Source organism: Pecten maximus, chromosome 6 (assembly GCF_902652985.1).
Source record: "Pecten maximus chromosome 6, xPecMax1.1, whole genome shotgun sequence".
Classification (NCBI taxonomy): Eukaryota; Metazoa; Mollusca; class Bivalvia; order Pectinida; family Pectinidae; genus Pecten; species Pecten maximus.
In genome coordinates this window covers 28,295,756-28,312,525 of record NC_047020.1, presented here as the reverse complement: position 1 = coordinate 28,312,525, position 16,770 = coordinate 28,295,756, and the positions used below count along the sequence as shown (strand labels likewise).

The 16,770-nt window shown below is 37.8% G+C and overlaps 1 protein-coding gene across 3 annotated transcripts in view; it reads left to right on the top strand.

The window, feature by feature from the left end:
* The window catches only part of LOC117329444, a 32,521-nt gene extending 18,152 nt beyond the window's left edge, over positions 1-14,369 (top strand). For all 3 annotated transcript variants that reach the window (XM_033887394.1, XM_033887393.1, XM_033887392.1), the window contains exons 3-12: positions 5,319-5,497; positions 5,924-6,043; positions 6,886-6,963; positions 7,439-7,505; positions 7,676-7,945; positions 8,773-8,861; positions 12,194-12,322; positions 12,537-12,611; positions 12,961-13,108; positions 13,523-14,369. In XM_033887394.1, coding sequence (XP_033743285.1) covers positions 5,463-5,497; positions 5,924-6,043; positions 6,886-6,963; positions 7,439-7,505; positions 7,676-7,945; positions 8,773-8,861; positions 12,194-12,322; positions 12,537-12,611; positions 12,961-13,108; positions 13,523-13,828 — 1,317 coding nt within the window. In that variant the 5' untranslated portion in view covers positions 5,319-5,462 and the 3' untranslated portion in view covers positions 13,829-14,369. The remainder of the gene's footprint in view (positions 1-5,318; positions 5,498-5,923; positions 6,044-6,885; positions 6,964-7,438; positions 7,506-7,675; positions 7,946-8,772; positions 8,862-12,193; positions 12,323-12,536; positions 12,612-12,960; positions 13,109-13,522) is intronic.
* The last annotated feature ends 2,401 nt before the right edge of the window (positions 14,370-16,770 follow it).

The window sequence follows — 16,770 nt, the reverse complement described above, 5'->3', positions numbered from 1 at the left end:
TAAAACAGAAACGATTTGTACAATATCAGAGTGGTACGGAATCCGAAATTTGACCATAAATATTTGACGTTTTTACAAACTAGAGATCGGATATCGAAGCGACGGTGGCTGAGAATACTTCCGTAAAATAGGCTCAAAGTGGTATTATGATAAGATATAAGTTCACATATAAGTTGCTTAGTTACTAGATATTCATTTCGATTTACACTGGCTTCAATATATTGTATAAATAAGCAGAATGTTTGGCTGGGACTCCTTACAATTTAATGACAGGGACTGCTTTTCGTAATACAGTGTAGTTTCTTTTTTACGGTTGGGACATCAGTGATAAGGAAATGAGAATTAGATCTAAAATGTATTTAACCTTTCATATTTACGGAGTGTTCAAGCTGTCGTGATAATCGGGCTTAATGTCACCAGTGTTCAGTAGGCGATGTGTTTTTCTTTACAGATTTCCACTTTAGTGGTCTGTGATCAAATGGTGTTTATAGTGTCATAACACATATTGCATATATGCATTGCCCTTGGAGGATACAGGCAAAATATTCATTTATGATACCAACTTACAAATGTACCGGGTGTTTTTATCACTTTTACGGAACCTAAAAGACGTCTTCCCTCTCCCGAAAGTTGTTTTGACGCAATAGCCGGTAATCAATTTATGAGTACTTTTTAGACATGGCTACGGGGTATTGGCAAGTTGAAGTCGACGAGAGTGACCGACATAAGACTGCTTTCATTACTAAATATGGATTATTTGAGCACTGTTGATTACTGTTTAGGTTTAATAATAGTCCTGCTACATTTAGTCGTGTTGTACAACTTGTGTCCTGTTGGGCCTAAGTTGGAAGGAGTGCCTAGCCTACATAGAAGACATTATAGTTCTAAGTACGACCACTTTATGATGGCACTCATTTGGGGACTTTGATTACTCGGTTCATCTGGGTAACCTGTCTGAGGTTCTTACACTACTGCAGAATTACAACCTGGAACTGAAATAGAAGATATGTCATCTGTCTCGAAGCGAAGTATTGTTCTTTGGGAAGACGGTTTGTATAGACAGAGTATCCCTTTATCCAAACAACCTCGAAACATTAGAGGAGTGGCCTGTGCCGACTAACAAGGAGGTTGAATCTTTCCTAGATTTCGCAAACTACCACAGGGAACATGTGCAGAACTTTGCAGGCATTGCTGCCCCGTTAACACGAACTTACTGGACTAGAGAGCACCAGATTGCTTTCCATAATCTGAAGTCAGTGTTTCTAAGGCCAATGACCTTGGCTTATCCCAACCAGCTGCGTTTCACCAGTCCGGCAGTCCGAAATTGTTGGGGATGCCGTTTCAAGCTGAAGTGTAGAAACAGGGTTCGATGTTATGTGTGGAAGGACCCGACCGGCTCGAAACTCTTGTTCTTAACCCCCAAATGTACACAACAGGTCCCCCCGGAGAAAGCTCATGACCTCACATCTTGGCGCTATTTCGGGCAGACTAAAACACTTCAAGAACTCAAACGTACAGTGATCTAGTATGGAATAGCTGGCAGCGTAAGGCAATACTTCCAACAAGGCCTGTTATTATAACAAACGCCTTTCCCGGAAAGCTCGGGCTGAACTCGGAACACGCCATGCTCACTATCCGCGAACGGATACATATGGACCATAACAAGTGTCGCGGGATGGGAATAAGTATATCCTCATGCTAGTGGACATGTTCATTAAGTGGTTTGAGTGGTTTCCCCTGCCATGCTAGAATCCCGAGACAGTAGTGAAGATGGCTGTTGATTGAATTTTAATCAGGTTGGGATGTCCAACTGAACACCATACTACCAAGGGGAAATATAGATGGGAGTGTTGTGGCTGGAATATGCGAGCTTCTGCATATTTCTAAAACATGTACGTCGTCATACCATCCATCTTTGAATGGGCAAGTGTGGAACGGTACAATCGAACCATTTTACAAAGTATGTGTTGCTTCCTTAATGGACAGACAAAGTTAAGTGGTACCTTCATTTGAAGCAACATTTGGAGCTATTCGAGCCACCTAACACCGGCAGACTGGATTTACCCCAAACCCAATGATTTCGGAGAGAGAAGTTCAAACCGTCCAGGAGCGGTCCACACATCTATAGTCGCCGTTGTGAGGTTATCAATGTTATACCGGACTTCGGACAGCGAGGATGTATAGTCCACTCAGCTGTTCGGAATTGGCAGGGAAATCACATCCGAATCCTTATCGTCTTACACGAAAATAGAACTAACAGGAGGGTCTTCTACGGATTGGAAAGAATCAGCTGGACAGGATCTGCCTCAAGGTCCTCAGGATTGGGAGACTATGAGACCACCCAATGGCAGATTCGGAGCAGACAGAGAAATACTTGTCCGATTGTCAGTTGGATAATGGATGAGGAGTTTCGTAGGCCAGAACAGTGAAATTTCCTTTTTTAGAATTTTCCGAACATGCCATCCCTTTTGAAATAAAACGGGGAGGAAAGTGGTAAAATGGACGACTTGTCTTATGGACACACCAACGCCTAAGAGACATGTCTGCTACTGATTGACGCTAACGAGATATATATTGTAAGTCAGTCTACAGTGAAGCGCGCCAGTGAAAATACGGGTTTTCACAGCTCCACTCACTGTCGTATTGGTAGACCATTGTAGCGTATACAACATTTGTATACTGTTTACTTCCAGCTATTGTTATAATTATACATACTAATCGGTTTAAAGTAACGTTAGCTTTCAAAATATTTACAGGACACCACAATGTACTCAGGGACCGTTCCTTTAAACTTGAAAAACGGAAACATCTATTTAAACTCATTCAATGAGTAGGATATTATATAAAGTGAATAGGAGAACTTTACAGGGAAAGTAATCCATTCACAACTCATCAGGATCGTAAAACGACCCACAAGATATTATCACGTTTAAAACAAATAGGAGTAGGCTATACCATAGGGACAAACTAGATAACACTGCATAACACTTCTACGACCCACCAGTAATGCCCAGTACTGTGGGCCTAACGTACCCAGTACTATGGGCCTAACATACCCAGTACGGTGGGCCTAACGTACCCAATACTATGGGCCTAACGTACCCAGTACTATGGGCCTAACATACCAAGTACTATGGGCCTAACATACCCAGTACTATGGGCCTAACATACCCAGTACTATGGGCCTGACATACCCAGTACTATGGGTCTAACATACCCAGTACCATGGGCCTGACATACCTAGTACCATGGGCCTGACATACCTAGTACTATGGGCCTGACATACCCAGTACTATGGGTCTAACATACCCAGTACTATGGGCCTAACATATCCAGTACTACGGGCCTGACATACCCAGTGATATGGGCCTGTCATACCCAGTACTATGGGCCTAACGTACCCAGTACTATGGGCCTAACGTACCTAGTACTGTTGCCCTAACGTACCAAGTACTATGGGCCTAACATACCCAGTACTACGGGCCTAACGTACCTAGTACTGCGGGCCTAACATACCCAGTACTGTGGGCCTAACATACCCAGTACTACGGGCCTAACGTACCTAGTACTGCGGGCCTAACATACCCAGTACTGTGGGCCTAACGTATCCAATATTGTGGGCCTAACATACCCGGTACTGTGGGCCTAACATACCTAGTACTATGGGCCTAACATACCCAGTACTGTGGGCCTAACGTACCCAGTGCTGTGGGCATAACGTACCTAGTACTATGGGCCTAACTTATCCAGTACTGTGGGCCTAACGTACCGAATATTGTGTTCCTAACATACCCAGTACTATGGGCCAAACGTACCCAGTACTATGGGCCTAACGTACCCAGTACTGTGGGCCTAACATACCCAGTACTACGGGCCTAACGTACCTAGTACTGCGGGCCTAACATACCCAGTACTGTGGGCCTAACATACCTAGTACTATGGGCCTAACGTACCCAGTACTGTGGACCTAACGTACCCAGTACTGTGGGCCTAACATACCCAGTACTGTGGGCCTAACATACCTAGTACTATGGGCCTAACGTACCCAGTACTGTGAACCTAACATACCCAGTACTATGGGCCTAACATACCCAGTACTACGGGCCTAACGTACCCAGTACTGTGGACCTAACATACCTAGTACTGTGGGCCTAACATACCTAGTACTACAGGCCTAACGTACCTAGTACTGTGGGCCTAACATACCCAGTACTGTGGGCCTAACATACCTAGTACTACGGGCCTAACGTTCCCAGTACTGTGGACCTAACATACCCAGTACTATGGGCCTGACATACCCAGTACTATGGGCCTAACGTACCTAGTACTGCGGGCCTAACATACCTAGTACTATGGGTCTAACATACCAAGTGGTGACAAACCACATATTGTTAACGTATGGTTGTGTCTTTCCAATGTTAGAATCCTTTGATAATGTTTATTTTCGTTCTGTGATTACTTCATTTCAAACATCGTTGACCGTCTCCATGACTGAATTAATTACAGAACTGTTAAACGTGTCGAAATCCTGATTCTATAATGAATGAAATTGAAATGTATAATTAGAAGAATAATTGATTCTATCAAAATGAGTACCTTCATAATTCGGTGTTTAATTATTATGATACGTCGAACTCGAGAGTCGAATGAGGATAATGTATGCGTATTTTCAATCATGTCACGAATGATTTATATTTTATGTATATATGTGTGTTTTTACTGAAGTTGAGTTGGATATTAAAAGCAATGGTCATTTAAGGATACATTTCACGTGTCACATACGCAGTACACACATTTACTCTACTAGTATCATATAGAGTTAAGGTTCTTGGTTGAAGGACAATTTGGTCCACCTCTGTACTAAGACCACTTTACTCAGACCACCAGATTGTCATTTATACTGAGACCACTGTATTTCAAATATGAGGTGGAACTGTCATAATCTACTCTTGTATGTTAACAATGTGATTGAATAAATTATCAGTAATAAGGAATCTGAATAATTGATCAAATAGAAGAATTTGCAATTCGTTCTTTTCGTGTCATACGAAAATGTTTCTTTTAAAATGAAGTGCATGTCCGACGATGTATCAGTAGATAAGTTAATGTAGTTACTTCCAGAACCAAATTGCGAATCAGCATATCATCCGTTTCTTAGTCCATTCATATTTTCGTAGCGCCCTCAAATTTCGACCAGTTTTACTTTTTCTGATGAGACTGGGAGTAAAGGGGCGTGTCGAAATAATATATGAAGGGATTCAGATAAGATTCTGTAGTATGGTCAATTTTACTCAAATCCACGTGACTTTATTTACTAGGCAGAGCGATTCAAAGACGATGCTATCCTCCAAAAGGAAATACGTGTGGATTCTGTTTATAGGATCGGAGCCTCACAATACAAACGAATCCGCCACGTCGTACAGAGTAGCCTCAGGGATGTACGTGTCGAGAGTTTACAGAGAATGACTAGAGAAGTGGTATCCGAGATCTATCATAGGTATGTATGGAACTTTATCAGGATATTTACAACCCGCTTAATTAGGTCATAACACACTAAATATGGCAAAAACCATCTTAAGTCTCATCGTAACTTTAGTCAAAAAGGATTATATATCTATGTCACAATTATAATACTACGCCATGGTTATTGTCAGCCCTCTGGCCATGTCTGGTGTAGGATGGAGTCAGGACCAGAGGAAACTCGAGCTAGGTTATTGTATGTTTATAATTGATATGCCAATTGTTTTTTTAAGTCATCCCTGTTCCCTGATTGGAGGTGATATAACAAAGATATCTGTAATAATACAGAGATATCTATTATTATGAATTGCACGTAATACACCTGTAGAATTGTTTTTCCTATAAGTCAAGAAGTTGTACTTTTTAGAAACGTGTCATGTGAAGGAAATCGCTAATGTTTCAGATATATGAACACGCTTCAGTTTTTCTGTCCAAACAAGGATATGTTGGGAGGTGTCGGTTCGGGTCGATACGTCTGTACGGGTTTCTCTACGAACGGGAAATGTCTTGTCTACGATATCACGTGAGTATGATGGGTGACGTCAATCTTAACAGGGTATACATTGCAGCATTTGGTGTTCAGAACAATACACTTGAACCATACAATGTCAGTTAAACTTGTCAGACAAGAGTCAAATATCAGTCCATTAGTCAGACTTGAACTGGAGTTCAGTACACTCAAATATTAATCCGCTAGTCAGACCAGAACTTCAGATTAGCACAATCCAGCATCAGCCCAGCTAGTCAGACCTGACCTTTAGATTAGCACAATCCAATATTAGCCTAACTTGAGGTCAGTCAGAAAAATATAAGTCCATTAGTTAGACCTGAGCTGGAAGTCAGTACAGTCCCAATATCAACCAAACTAGGTGTACCTCGTATTTCGTATTTAAAGTATGTCCAATGGAGTTGAAGTGTGGTGACCCCAATACGTCAACTTGTCCGAGTAAACAAAATCGAGAGAATTTTGAAGTTTCCCGCCCGATTTCGTGTACTAATATCGAGACAACATGTTATGACTTATTTTAAAGATTGGTCATCTCTCTTCAATTTGAGGCCTACTTCGAATAAATCCACCCAATACAATCGAAGCTATGGTACTTAGAAATAAATAAATCACATTTCAAGTCTGAGGGAATTCGGAACCTTTCAAATTTTATGTACTCTTAAATGTTATTATTTTATAAAAACGAGTCAGGCGCCTGTGGCTAGTCAGACCTGAACTGGAGCTCAGCACAGTCAAATATCAATCCATTAGTTAGACCTGAACTGGAAGTCAGTACAGTATAAGTAACTTTAGTTAAACTAGGTTATTGAGATTTTATTGATATTTTGTGATTTATCAAATTCAACATGTCATTTCAGCGATGAAAAGAAAACTGTGTTCTTTAAAACAGATGTTGAAGATGTGTACAAATGTGAACAAAGACAGCTAAAAACAAGGTAAGATAGGACAAAGGACTGAGGATTGGAAATCTTAAAATCGTAAATACAGACTAAATAATTAATATTCTAACTCCAATAACTAAACAGCGACCTAACAAGGTATTATCTTAATTTAAAGATTAAGTACTGATACAGAATACAAAATGATTAGTAGTCTAACGTCAGGTTGTAAATACAGACCAAATAATTAACGGTCTGCGTCATAATGTAAATTCAGACGAAGTAATTTATGATATATATTTTCGGAAAATATTGGACAATTTGGGTTAAATTTGGTCTACCAATGATAATAAACCGTGCGTTTATATCGCCTCGGTATAGAACTGTTTTGATTCCCTTTGTATACCCAGTGAATGTACCTTGTACATCTGTTTGCTATGTATCTATTACTGTAGGCTGGAGGTGATATCCTGCTGAATATGACTCTCCTTCTGTATATAATATATTGTGTACTTTACTTTACTAACCACAGTGATATTAGAACAGAAATGGAAAGTTTGAACCTGGAGACACCTCTCACAAACATGCTGACCCGTGAGGTAAGTCTCAGTTTTTCAAGTTTACAACGTTAATGATTATAAAGAATCCGTCTTTAAGTAAGCTTGGCTGTTTCTATGTTGGTAAACAAATACAGTTATTGACACAGTAATGGAACATCACCCTCACTAAATTAAAACTGCTGAGGCATGACAGGTTTTGTTTATTTCAGGTAAGAATCGACGTCCTTTTAATACGAGGTGACGGAGCAGGCGACATTGCTAATGGACTTCTCCAACGCGGGGTTCTACGTCACGTCGACCAGCTGTCCATAGACTTCCACGCAGTGAATAACGTCACTTCCGTTTCCAACTACATCAAGCAAATACTCCTGTTAAAAACTCTTTACGAGGAAGGATTCAGAATCTACCATTTTGAAAGAGATCCGAAATATATCTTCTCAGACAATCCTTGGCGGACAGGAGGATACACGCTAAATATGGTAGTGTGTCACGTCCAGTGTTTTTACAATAATAAGTCACTTTTATGACAGGTCATGTCTCTGATGGCATTAGAAGGAATTAATATTCTTTAAGGTTTTTGATTCATCAGTTTTTCATTCATTTTTGTAATTCCTGGATATTGTGCTTGATTGGCTATTATCATGGAAAGGATTATAGTTTTAAAAGAATGTTGCATTGGTCCTTATCTTACAGTCATTATTATGAAACAAGGTACAGTCGAACCTGTCTATAAAGGACACCTAAGGGACAAGACAAAAGTGTCCTTTATAGAGAGGTGTCCTTTATATAGAGGTTCAACGAGTTATGTCCCTTATAAACGAAGAAACAAACCAAAGTCTGTTTATAGTACACTATATGTCTCCTGATTTATTATATTTAAACACTTAAACAAATGAATAAAAGACAAATAATTAAAGATAAATGCTTAATTAATTTTCAATCATTCATCTGACACAAAAATTGAAGTTGATATTTTTAATAATTTATATTAAGCCTATAGTTTTTAAACCAATCTTCACAATATCATACTATACTGAATATCTATTCAGACAAATACTCAACATAGTCAAAAATGTAAAGGTAATTCTTATCATAGTAAAACAATTTTCATTAATAACTATTACTAATAACTAAGTTTTATTTACCTGCATTAAGCGCACGGAGGCGGGGCATATTGTGTGAAAAACTTGAGTACCTCAGGAAAATTGATCATTTCAAGGCCCAATGAGTGTATCGAACTTAATACAATTGCGACAACCATCCTGAACATATTGGGTATATCTTACGTGTTTCTGTTCTTTTCAAGATGAGAGAGAGAAGAGTAGACGGCCCGCTAGGTGTTCCCATCACGGTGAAAAATTCGACGAAAAGACAGTTGCTCAACCCGTTGTTCAGGTAATTGTGGTATATGCAACAGTCGTATCCAATCGGCTCGGTAACTTATAGATTTTTTAAGGTAAAAGAGTTGTCTGGAAAATTACAGCAAATATTGCTTAAGGAATTTGCTGAAGGAAATTTAGAATTACAATTTGTATGAACACAGTATTGAATATCAACTCTAATATGGCATGGAGATAACGTAACTGTTGTTTTTCCGCTATATAGCTACTCTTTTATAATGATGCGAGAAATTTTTTATTCAAGTTTTACATGATCGACGTTGAGTGGCATAGGAATCAAATATTGTTTATGTGTTTATACTAGTCTTTAGGATTAACCATTGGAAATTATCACTTAAATCTCATCCATGTATGATGAGCATAAGCAACGACGCAGTGCCATGTTGGTTTTAGAAAATGCAAAAAAATGGGGAGCAAAAAAAACTGTTTTATTCCTTCGAGAATGTATGTTATAGATTGCATGAACGAAACTGGAAGATTTCGTTTTGATTGCTTTTAGAATAAGAGGGAAAAGAATGGATCAGAAATTGCGCCAACCACCTGTGTAAAAATCGTCTGAAAGCTAAAATTAAACCTTCCCTTTGCAGTCTTTTAAAAACTGCCACAAACACATTTTTGAATTATACAAAAAAACTGATTTTCCTTATTATTTTTAAAAGTGTTTCGAGGTAAATGATTGTGGTCCCGGATATGACGCGACAGGTGGCGTTACTGGTCAAGATGAAGTATGTGATTGGTCAATGTAGCGGTAAAAGGAAAATGCAGATATGCAGTTAAAAACGAAACAAAGATAAAATTGAATGCAAGCTAAATAAGTGGATGTATCTTTTTAAATGACACATTAATATAATCATATTCCAGATTCAAATGCAGTTTTATTATTACCAAAAATGATTCAAACTGATATAATTTTGTTATTCTAGCTAAAACGCTTTAGTTCGTTAATTCATTTACCAGAGACATATATACTAAATTAATATAGGTACCAACTGTTGGTATTTCACCAACAGTTTTACATTATAACCATCAGCATTAAAACTATGCCGTTTATCTTTTTTAAAGATATTTCTTGTTTATTTGTGCATTTCATATATAATTTATGATATACTCTTAAGACCTTTATCAATAGTTTGATTTTCAATATTGTCTCGTGGAGAGGTAATAAATCTAGATATTTATCATCTAAAATATCATTGAACTAATTCTGTGGATATCCAGCTAAAGAATGCTTAACATTTCATCTATTTTACATTGCATTTGTATATTGTATATCCACATATTGTATCCCTGCACTTCAATCCTGCTTTTGTGCCGAGAGTGGATCTGACAGCGCATATTTCGTGAGAGAGTGTTGACAGGTCCAGATTGTATAGTCTCATTCATCAATGAGGTGATTACTTAACTAGCCATAAACAACAATTAGCTGTCGTGGCGTCAAGTTTGACAAACAAGGACATGACTCACTATGGAAACTCTGGCTTATCTTGCGTTTGTTATGCCAAGTAGTCCATTCGAAGAAGACATTTCAGTTTTTGTTTTTCATTGATTACTATATTTGTTTCATAATAAATGTGTTTTCGGATACCATTAAGGCAAGGTTTATCAAGTCAAGTCAGGTCAAGTGCCTCAGTGACATCAGGGAAGTAGTTGTGTTTTAAAAGGGCCCATTGTTCAAATCTTCCATGGTAAGATTCCCATCTCTACTTTATAATCCATCCAAAATTAGCTTGTAGATCGTCATGTTGTGATGCCCGTAATTTAGTAGGCATTTTTGTCAAACTTTGAGAATCTACTACGGTTAAAACATGCCTTAAAACAGAAACTATCAAGCATTTCTCCATCCCTTTCCACCCAAGAAAGACTATCGATCACAGCCTTCGTTATTTTAGCATCCTTTTGACTACCAGGAAATGGTCCTATCGTGTCCAGGATGTAGCCATCAGGCAGATATGTGCTCATGATTTTGTAATATTCTAGTGTCGAGAGAGGAAGAGGAGGGTGAGACAATAGGAAGGAACTGTTGTCTTGTCCTAACTGTCCAGTCTATACAGTTGGTATCATGTAAAGAGGAGAAACTTAATGTGAAGGGAGATAATGTTTCGATAACACGTATGATATCTCCTGAAACAGTCCTATTATTATGATTCTTATTATTAAGATTCTTTCTAATGAGATATCTGTACAAATATGGGAGGAGAGGAAACAAATTGTGGTGTTAAATGACCTGATGTTTGCCCGCTTTGGAAAGAAAGATGAGTTTTGATCAAATGACTTCATGCACAAGGTAAAGAATTTGGCTTACATGCAAATCTCCTGTCGATCAGTGAAACATCACAATGTTGCTTTAAAACCTGAATCAGCCATTTGTACAGAGGAAGTCTGTTTTTGGGTTTTTTGGGGATTTATTGAAATATATATTTATAGCAAATGTAAATATAGTCCTATGTTTCTTTTGGCACTACAGAAAATCCACCACGTACTATCCATATATGAAAGCTTCCATATATGTATAGTACGTGGTGGATTTTCTGTAGTCAACGGTCTATTAAAAGGGCATTAAACGCAATTTACCAATCAGCCTGGCTGCTTTCATAAATTATAAATATTTTGGCATGAACTACTTACTTAAAGTATAGACTGACATAATAACGAAACCATAATTCCAACTCGAAATAGATAAAATGACAAAATACAGCCCGTTGAAAAAATAAACGGAGAATAAGACAAGGCGTTCCTGAGAGCAAGCGTCTTCCTCATCGACGACATGCGCTGTACAAATCTAGGGCAAATCCGGGTAACTTCACGTTCTCAAAGTGAAAACTAGGGCGGTGACAATGGAATCACGGGGCATATGTATCAACAAACATCGATCCTGTCTGACTTCACATACCAGTAGAAAAGCATTTTTTTCAAATGAGATCATTATGACGTCCATAAGATTTCCCCGTTGTCTTCATCAACCTTCATCTCTGGAAATCTTGTGTTGCAACATATTCCAGTTATAGACTCTTTGATCCAATAGTATAGATTTATAATAAATATCAATAGCTACAATAACGCACACATCTGTAGTTAGCCAAATGCATTATATGTAAAAACAAAAGGGGGGGGGGGGGGGGGGGGGGGGGGGGGGGGGTAATTAAAAACAAGTTTTCACACATACATGCCTTGATCAGGCCTTTGTATTTGTTGCCGCACGCACTTATGATTAACTCTTCTGGAGTATAGGAATTTTCATTTCCTTTTAACAATACTTTATATCGTATATATTTTTACAAGTCTAGATATTTAGCCAGGTAAAGGTAATATTTGATGTACTGTTACTAGCTACCTATTGACGACCGAGGTACTCTGTAAAGAAATACTACGGGTTGGTGACATTGACGATGGCGGCTGGGATGTATGTGTCGATGATAAATACAGACCGTCCTCCCCATGTCTAGTCTACTCATTTGGGTAAGATCTGCATCTTATTAGTAAAATAGTGAAATAAGCTATGTTAATCATATATAATCATTTCAAATCTATGTTGTAAACTATTGGTGTTTTTTTAATTAATTTTGTTATGCGTTGTACTGTTATTCGTTACTCACACCTTATTACCATATATGCCTTTGTTTATGTAGAATGCATTGTTGTCTTTAAAAACAATTTACTTATTTTATTAAAGCATAAAGGATGACTGGTCATTCGATGAAAGGATAGCGTCGCGATTTGGCTGTGAAGTGCACAGCTTCGATCCTAGGTATGTAGTTTGTCATAATAGGACTTTGAAGGTCTAAGGGAGAAAGGTCTATAGGGAATGATCTGTGGTAGATGGCATATGGGAAATGGTCTATTGGAGATGGTCTAGGAGAGATGGTGTATAGGAAAAGATCTGTTGGGAATTATCTATGGTAAATGGCCTATGGGAAACGGTCTATGGGAGATGTAGGGGGGAGATGGTCTAGGAGAAAATTTTCCACTCTCATATTTAACGAAATACCACCGGAAATATAACAGTGCAAGGGCAGTGACTTGCCTTTTGTTTCAATGATGTTGTTTCTTACATCTATGAACGTGTTATATTCTTTCAATTATTAAATATGTTTTAGTATTGGACTACTGGACCAAAGACGATCTCAACTACAATGGTTCCACAATCTCGGATTGTCCGGCCAAAATGGCACCATTAAAAGGAAAGGCGTCGAATGGAGCATGATGAATTTGAAATCGATTCGGACGATGTTGGGACATAACAATGTAAGTAGTCACGCCTCTATTGACAGGGAGTCTGTCCCATGATGACACTAGGATCAGAACAGCTTCTCCTCGGAGCACCTACCTGATGAGCCGGAAGGAAAAAATTCCAATCCAAACATATATAAATGGAAATGGCACTCCTAAAAGAAAGTCAAAAATATCAATCACGTGATTGTTCCTTAATGTTTTTATAGACAAATGATAAACATGCTAAGTCGAATTAGACAACTGATAGTTTCAAAGCCAAATGTCTTTTATGAAAAATACATCATTCATGTATATAAAGATCAAGAAAATGGCATTCAAAAAATCATCCAATCTTTAAACAATGTACCTAAGTTATATTTTACTACCTGGAATTATAAATGATTTCTTAATGAAATGTTTTTAATCATAAATCGTTCTGTGTTTCAGCGTCAAATTGACATTTTGAAAATGGACATAGAGCGATCAGAATGGATATCCCTACCCAACATTCTGGAAACCGGAATTTTAAAGGATGTCAAACAATTTTACATGGAAGTTCATTTTGTCACCAATCGTTGGCCTGTCAATATCTTCGCCGACTATTTAGAATTACTGAGACAAATACATAAAATGGGGTTCCGGCTTTTCTGGTCTCATCCAAATCAAGTACCTGAAAATGTTGGAAAGTCGAAGTTTAACGATCGAATTGTGTCGGCGTGTTACGAATTATATTACGTTAATATAAATAAGTAACGGTTATAGTATACGCGAGTGAGTGTGTGGGAAGGAAGGAAGGAAGGAAGGAAGGAAGGAAGGAAGGAAGGAATCGTCTATATGATGAGTTTTATAGGCGGAAAAATCCAAACTCTTTGGTTGAGGCAGGGGCAGGGTAATCAATTGTTAAGCCAGTTTCAATTTTCAAATCTAGAACAAGGTAGTGACAACGAAAGTACCAGACATACATATTGCTTTCAACCAGTTGACGGTAGGAATCAAGATGTAATTATTTTCTCTTTGAGGTGGCACTACCGGTACTTGTACGTGTAAATGGACTTATGTTTAACGTGTACGTCTCATTTAGGCGACACGGGTAACAGCTAACACATGTAATGTTTTTATTCTATTAATGAGATAGGTATAGGTAAGTGATGAATTTGTATGTGTGTGCGAAATGTGTGTTTTTGTGTCTTTGTTGTTTTGTTTGATGTTATTTATTTATTTATTTATTTATTTTTTTCATTCATGATGTTTTTAATAAACATATCAGTCAGTGCCTATGTCGCAGTGAAATATAGTTATTGTATTGGTGTTATTTTTGTAGAAGAGAATAACGGGCGTATAACATGTCACACTTCCTAATGGACGATAACAAGAAAGCACGTGTTCTTAAAGGATGAGTATCTTCTGCTTAATAGGTATAAATCCACAAACACCAATACCAAAAGCTCGTGATTCTGAAGGGCAAGAGTCACCTACAAAATGTACAGAACATTTACTTGGCGAAAACTCCGTAGAGAATTCCCAGACATGCTAAAGATCTGAGTAATAAATGAAGCGAAGTATTTAATTAATGTACGCTTATTTGATTTAAAACGATAATAAGTCATCTTATGATGTTCTATTCAGTAATTACCACAGTGACGCATACAAAGGCGATAAGGTACGTCACGGTAGATGAAGGGAGACAACTCGTACGGTCAAATAGTTGACTAGCACAGGGACCTGAGAATTTGTGATAGTCTGCATGTATTTGGACCTTTCCTAGTGTGTATAGCACGTTTTGATACCTTTCCGGTTTTTGGTTTGTTTTTTTTTTTTGGGGGGGGGGGGGGGGGGGGGGGAGAGAGAGAGAGAGAGAGATTAAATTTGGTACAAATGACGCCTCCGGTTTTCATTATCAGGCTGATAATGAACACAGGGGAAGGGATAGTACATCTCGCTTGCCAATTGTTTCTGTAAGCATGCAAACAATTTAGAATCATTTGCAGATTATAACTAAATGTTACAGATAATGAGTTCGTATGCAAGTTTTTTCATAGATATAATACGGAGTATTCATATCTGCCGCATGTACTATTCAATATTTGATGTGATCACACACTTCTGTAGAATCAAAGAAGGAGGATAACTCGTACAGCCTTATGTCATTTCGAACGATACTTGCGTGTAACAGTCACCGCGTACTTTAATAAAAAAAATCTTGTAAACTTGTATCTAATTTCAATCGTCTTCACTACATTTACTCAAATCCTCAAGTCTGATATGTTGATTTCTGTTTTGCAGCTGTATATCATGAAAAGGCTTTTGTGTCAGATTTGGAAATAAAAACCTAAATACGAGAGAAGAGTGACGGGTGACCAGGTGAACCGGTCATAATTCTCTCTAACTTTACGACTCGCTGTATGGACTTATGTTGTATCCCACGTCCTATGACAACCAGAGATATATTGAATTGTCTGCAGAGTCATGACTACAGCTAAATACTTTATGAAAGGCATGGGGTCCAACTTATTGGGGAGTGAGTTAATTGTTACCTAGACATGTGCCGGACTTGATTCTAATCATTTTGTGCAATATACTTTTATTGTCTGTTTTCAGTCATTTAAATACAGTAATAAATTATATATCTACCAATCATCAAGTCTGAAAAAGGTTCATGACCACAACACGCTTGACAATTGTTCTTTATTTTACAGTTTCAATTTCATTGGATGAGACAATGCTTCTAAACTCTAGACCAAATTAAAATGCCATGAAACGGACAATGCTTGACGTGGGACCTGCCATTTGATTAAAATCAATGGAGCAGTTGTGTTCACTCAACCATCCCAAGCTTTTGCTGTCTATTTTTCTCTCTACATCAGGTAAACCCACATTTCCATGTCAACAATCTACAGATGTTATTAATTATGCATTCATAAATTACAATGTGACCCCTGCCATTAGCATATCAAAGTTGGGGTATTAATGGAGTAAAATGGTTTCTATAGAAAATCGATCTACAGCAGGAACACTATATCAATATGGCCTTGCTGAAGGTAAATTTATATTGATTTCTGATGTTCAAGGAATGGGCATCCTTCCATGACCTTTCAGTTACACTCCAGTGATTTGAGGAGGGTTATGTCTTAATTTTCAACATTGATTGCACTTGTTTGACATATTGAAGTTATAATTAATCTAATTAAATGTATTGATTGATAAATTATAATAATAATATGATAAAAATTGAAAAGCATCCTTTTCAAAGCAGATATATGTGTGATATGATATCTGCTTAGATAGTGTTTTCCTTTTCATGATTTTCAAGGAAAACATTTTTTCTTGGTAAAAAAACTATGTGACATTTTGGGTAAGATCAGGAAAGAAGATCACTGGAGATTTGTATAAGGAAACAGAAAGATCACTGAAGATTTGTACAGGGAAACAGAAAGATCACTGAAGATTTGTACAGTGAAACAGAAAGATCACTGAAGATTTGTACAGGTAAACAAAGATCACTGAAGATTTGTACAGGGAAACAGAAAGATCACTGAAGATTTGTACAGGGAAACAGAAAGACCACTGATGATTTGTACAGGGAAACTGAAAGATCACTGAAGATTTGTACAGGGAAACAGAAAGATCACTGAAGATTTGTACTGGGAAACAGAAAGATCACTGACGAATTGTTCAGGAAACAGATCTATAAAGAT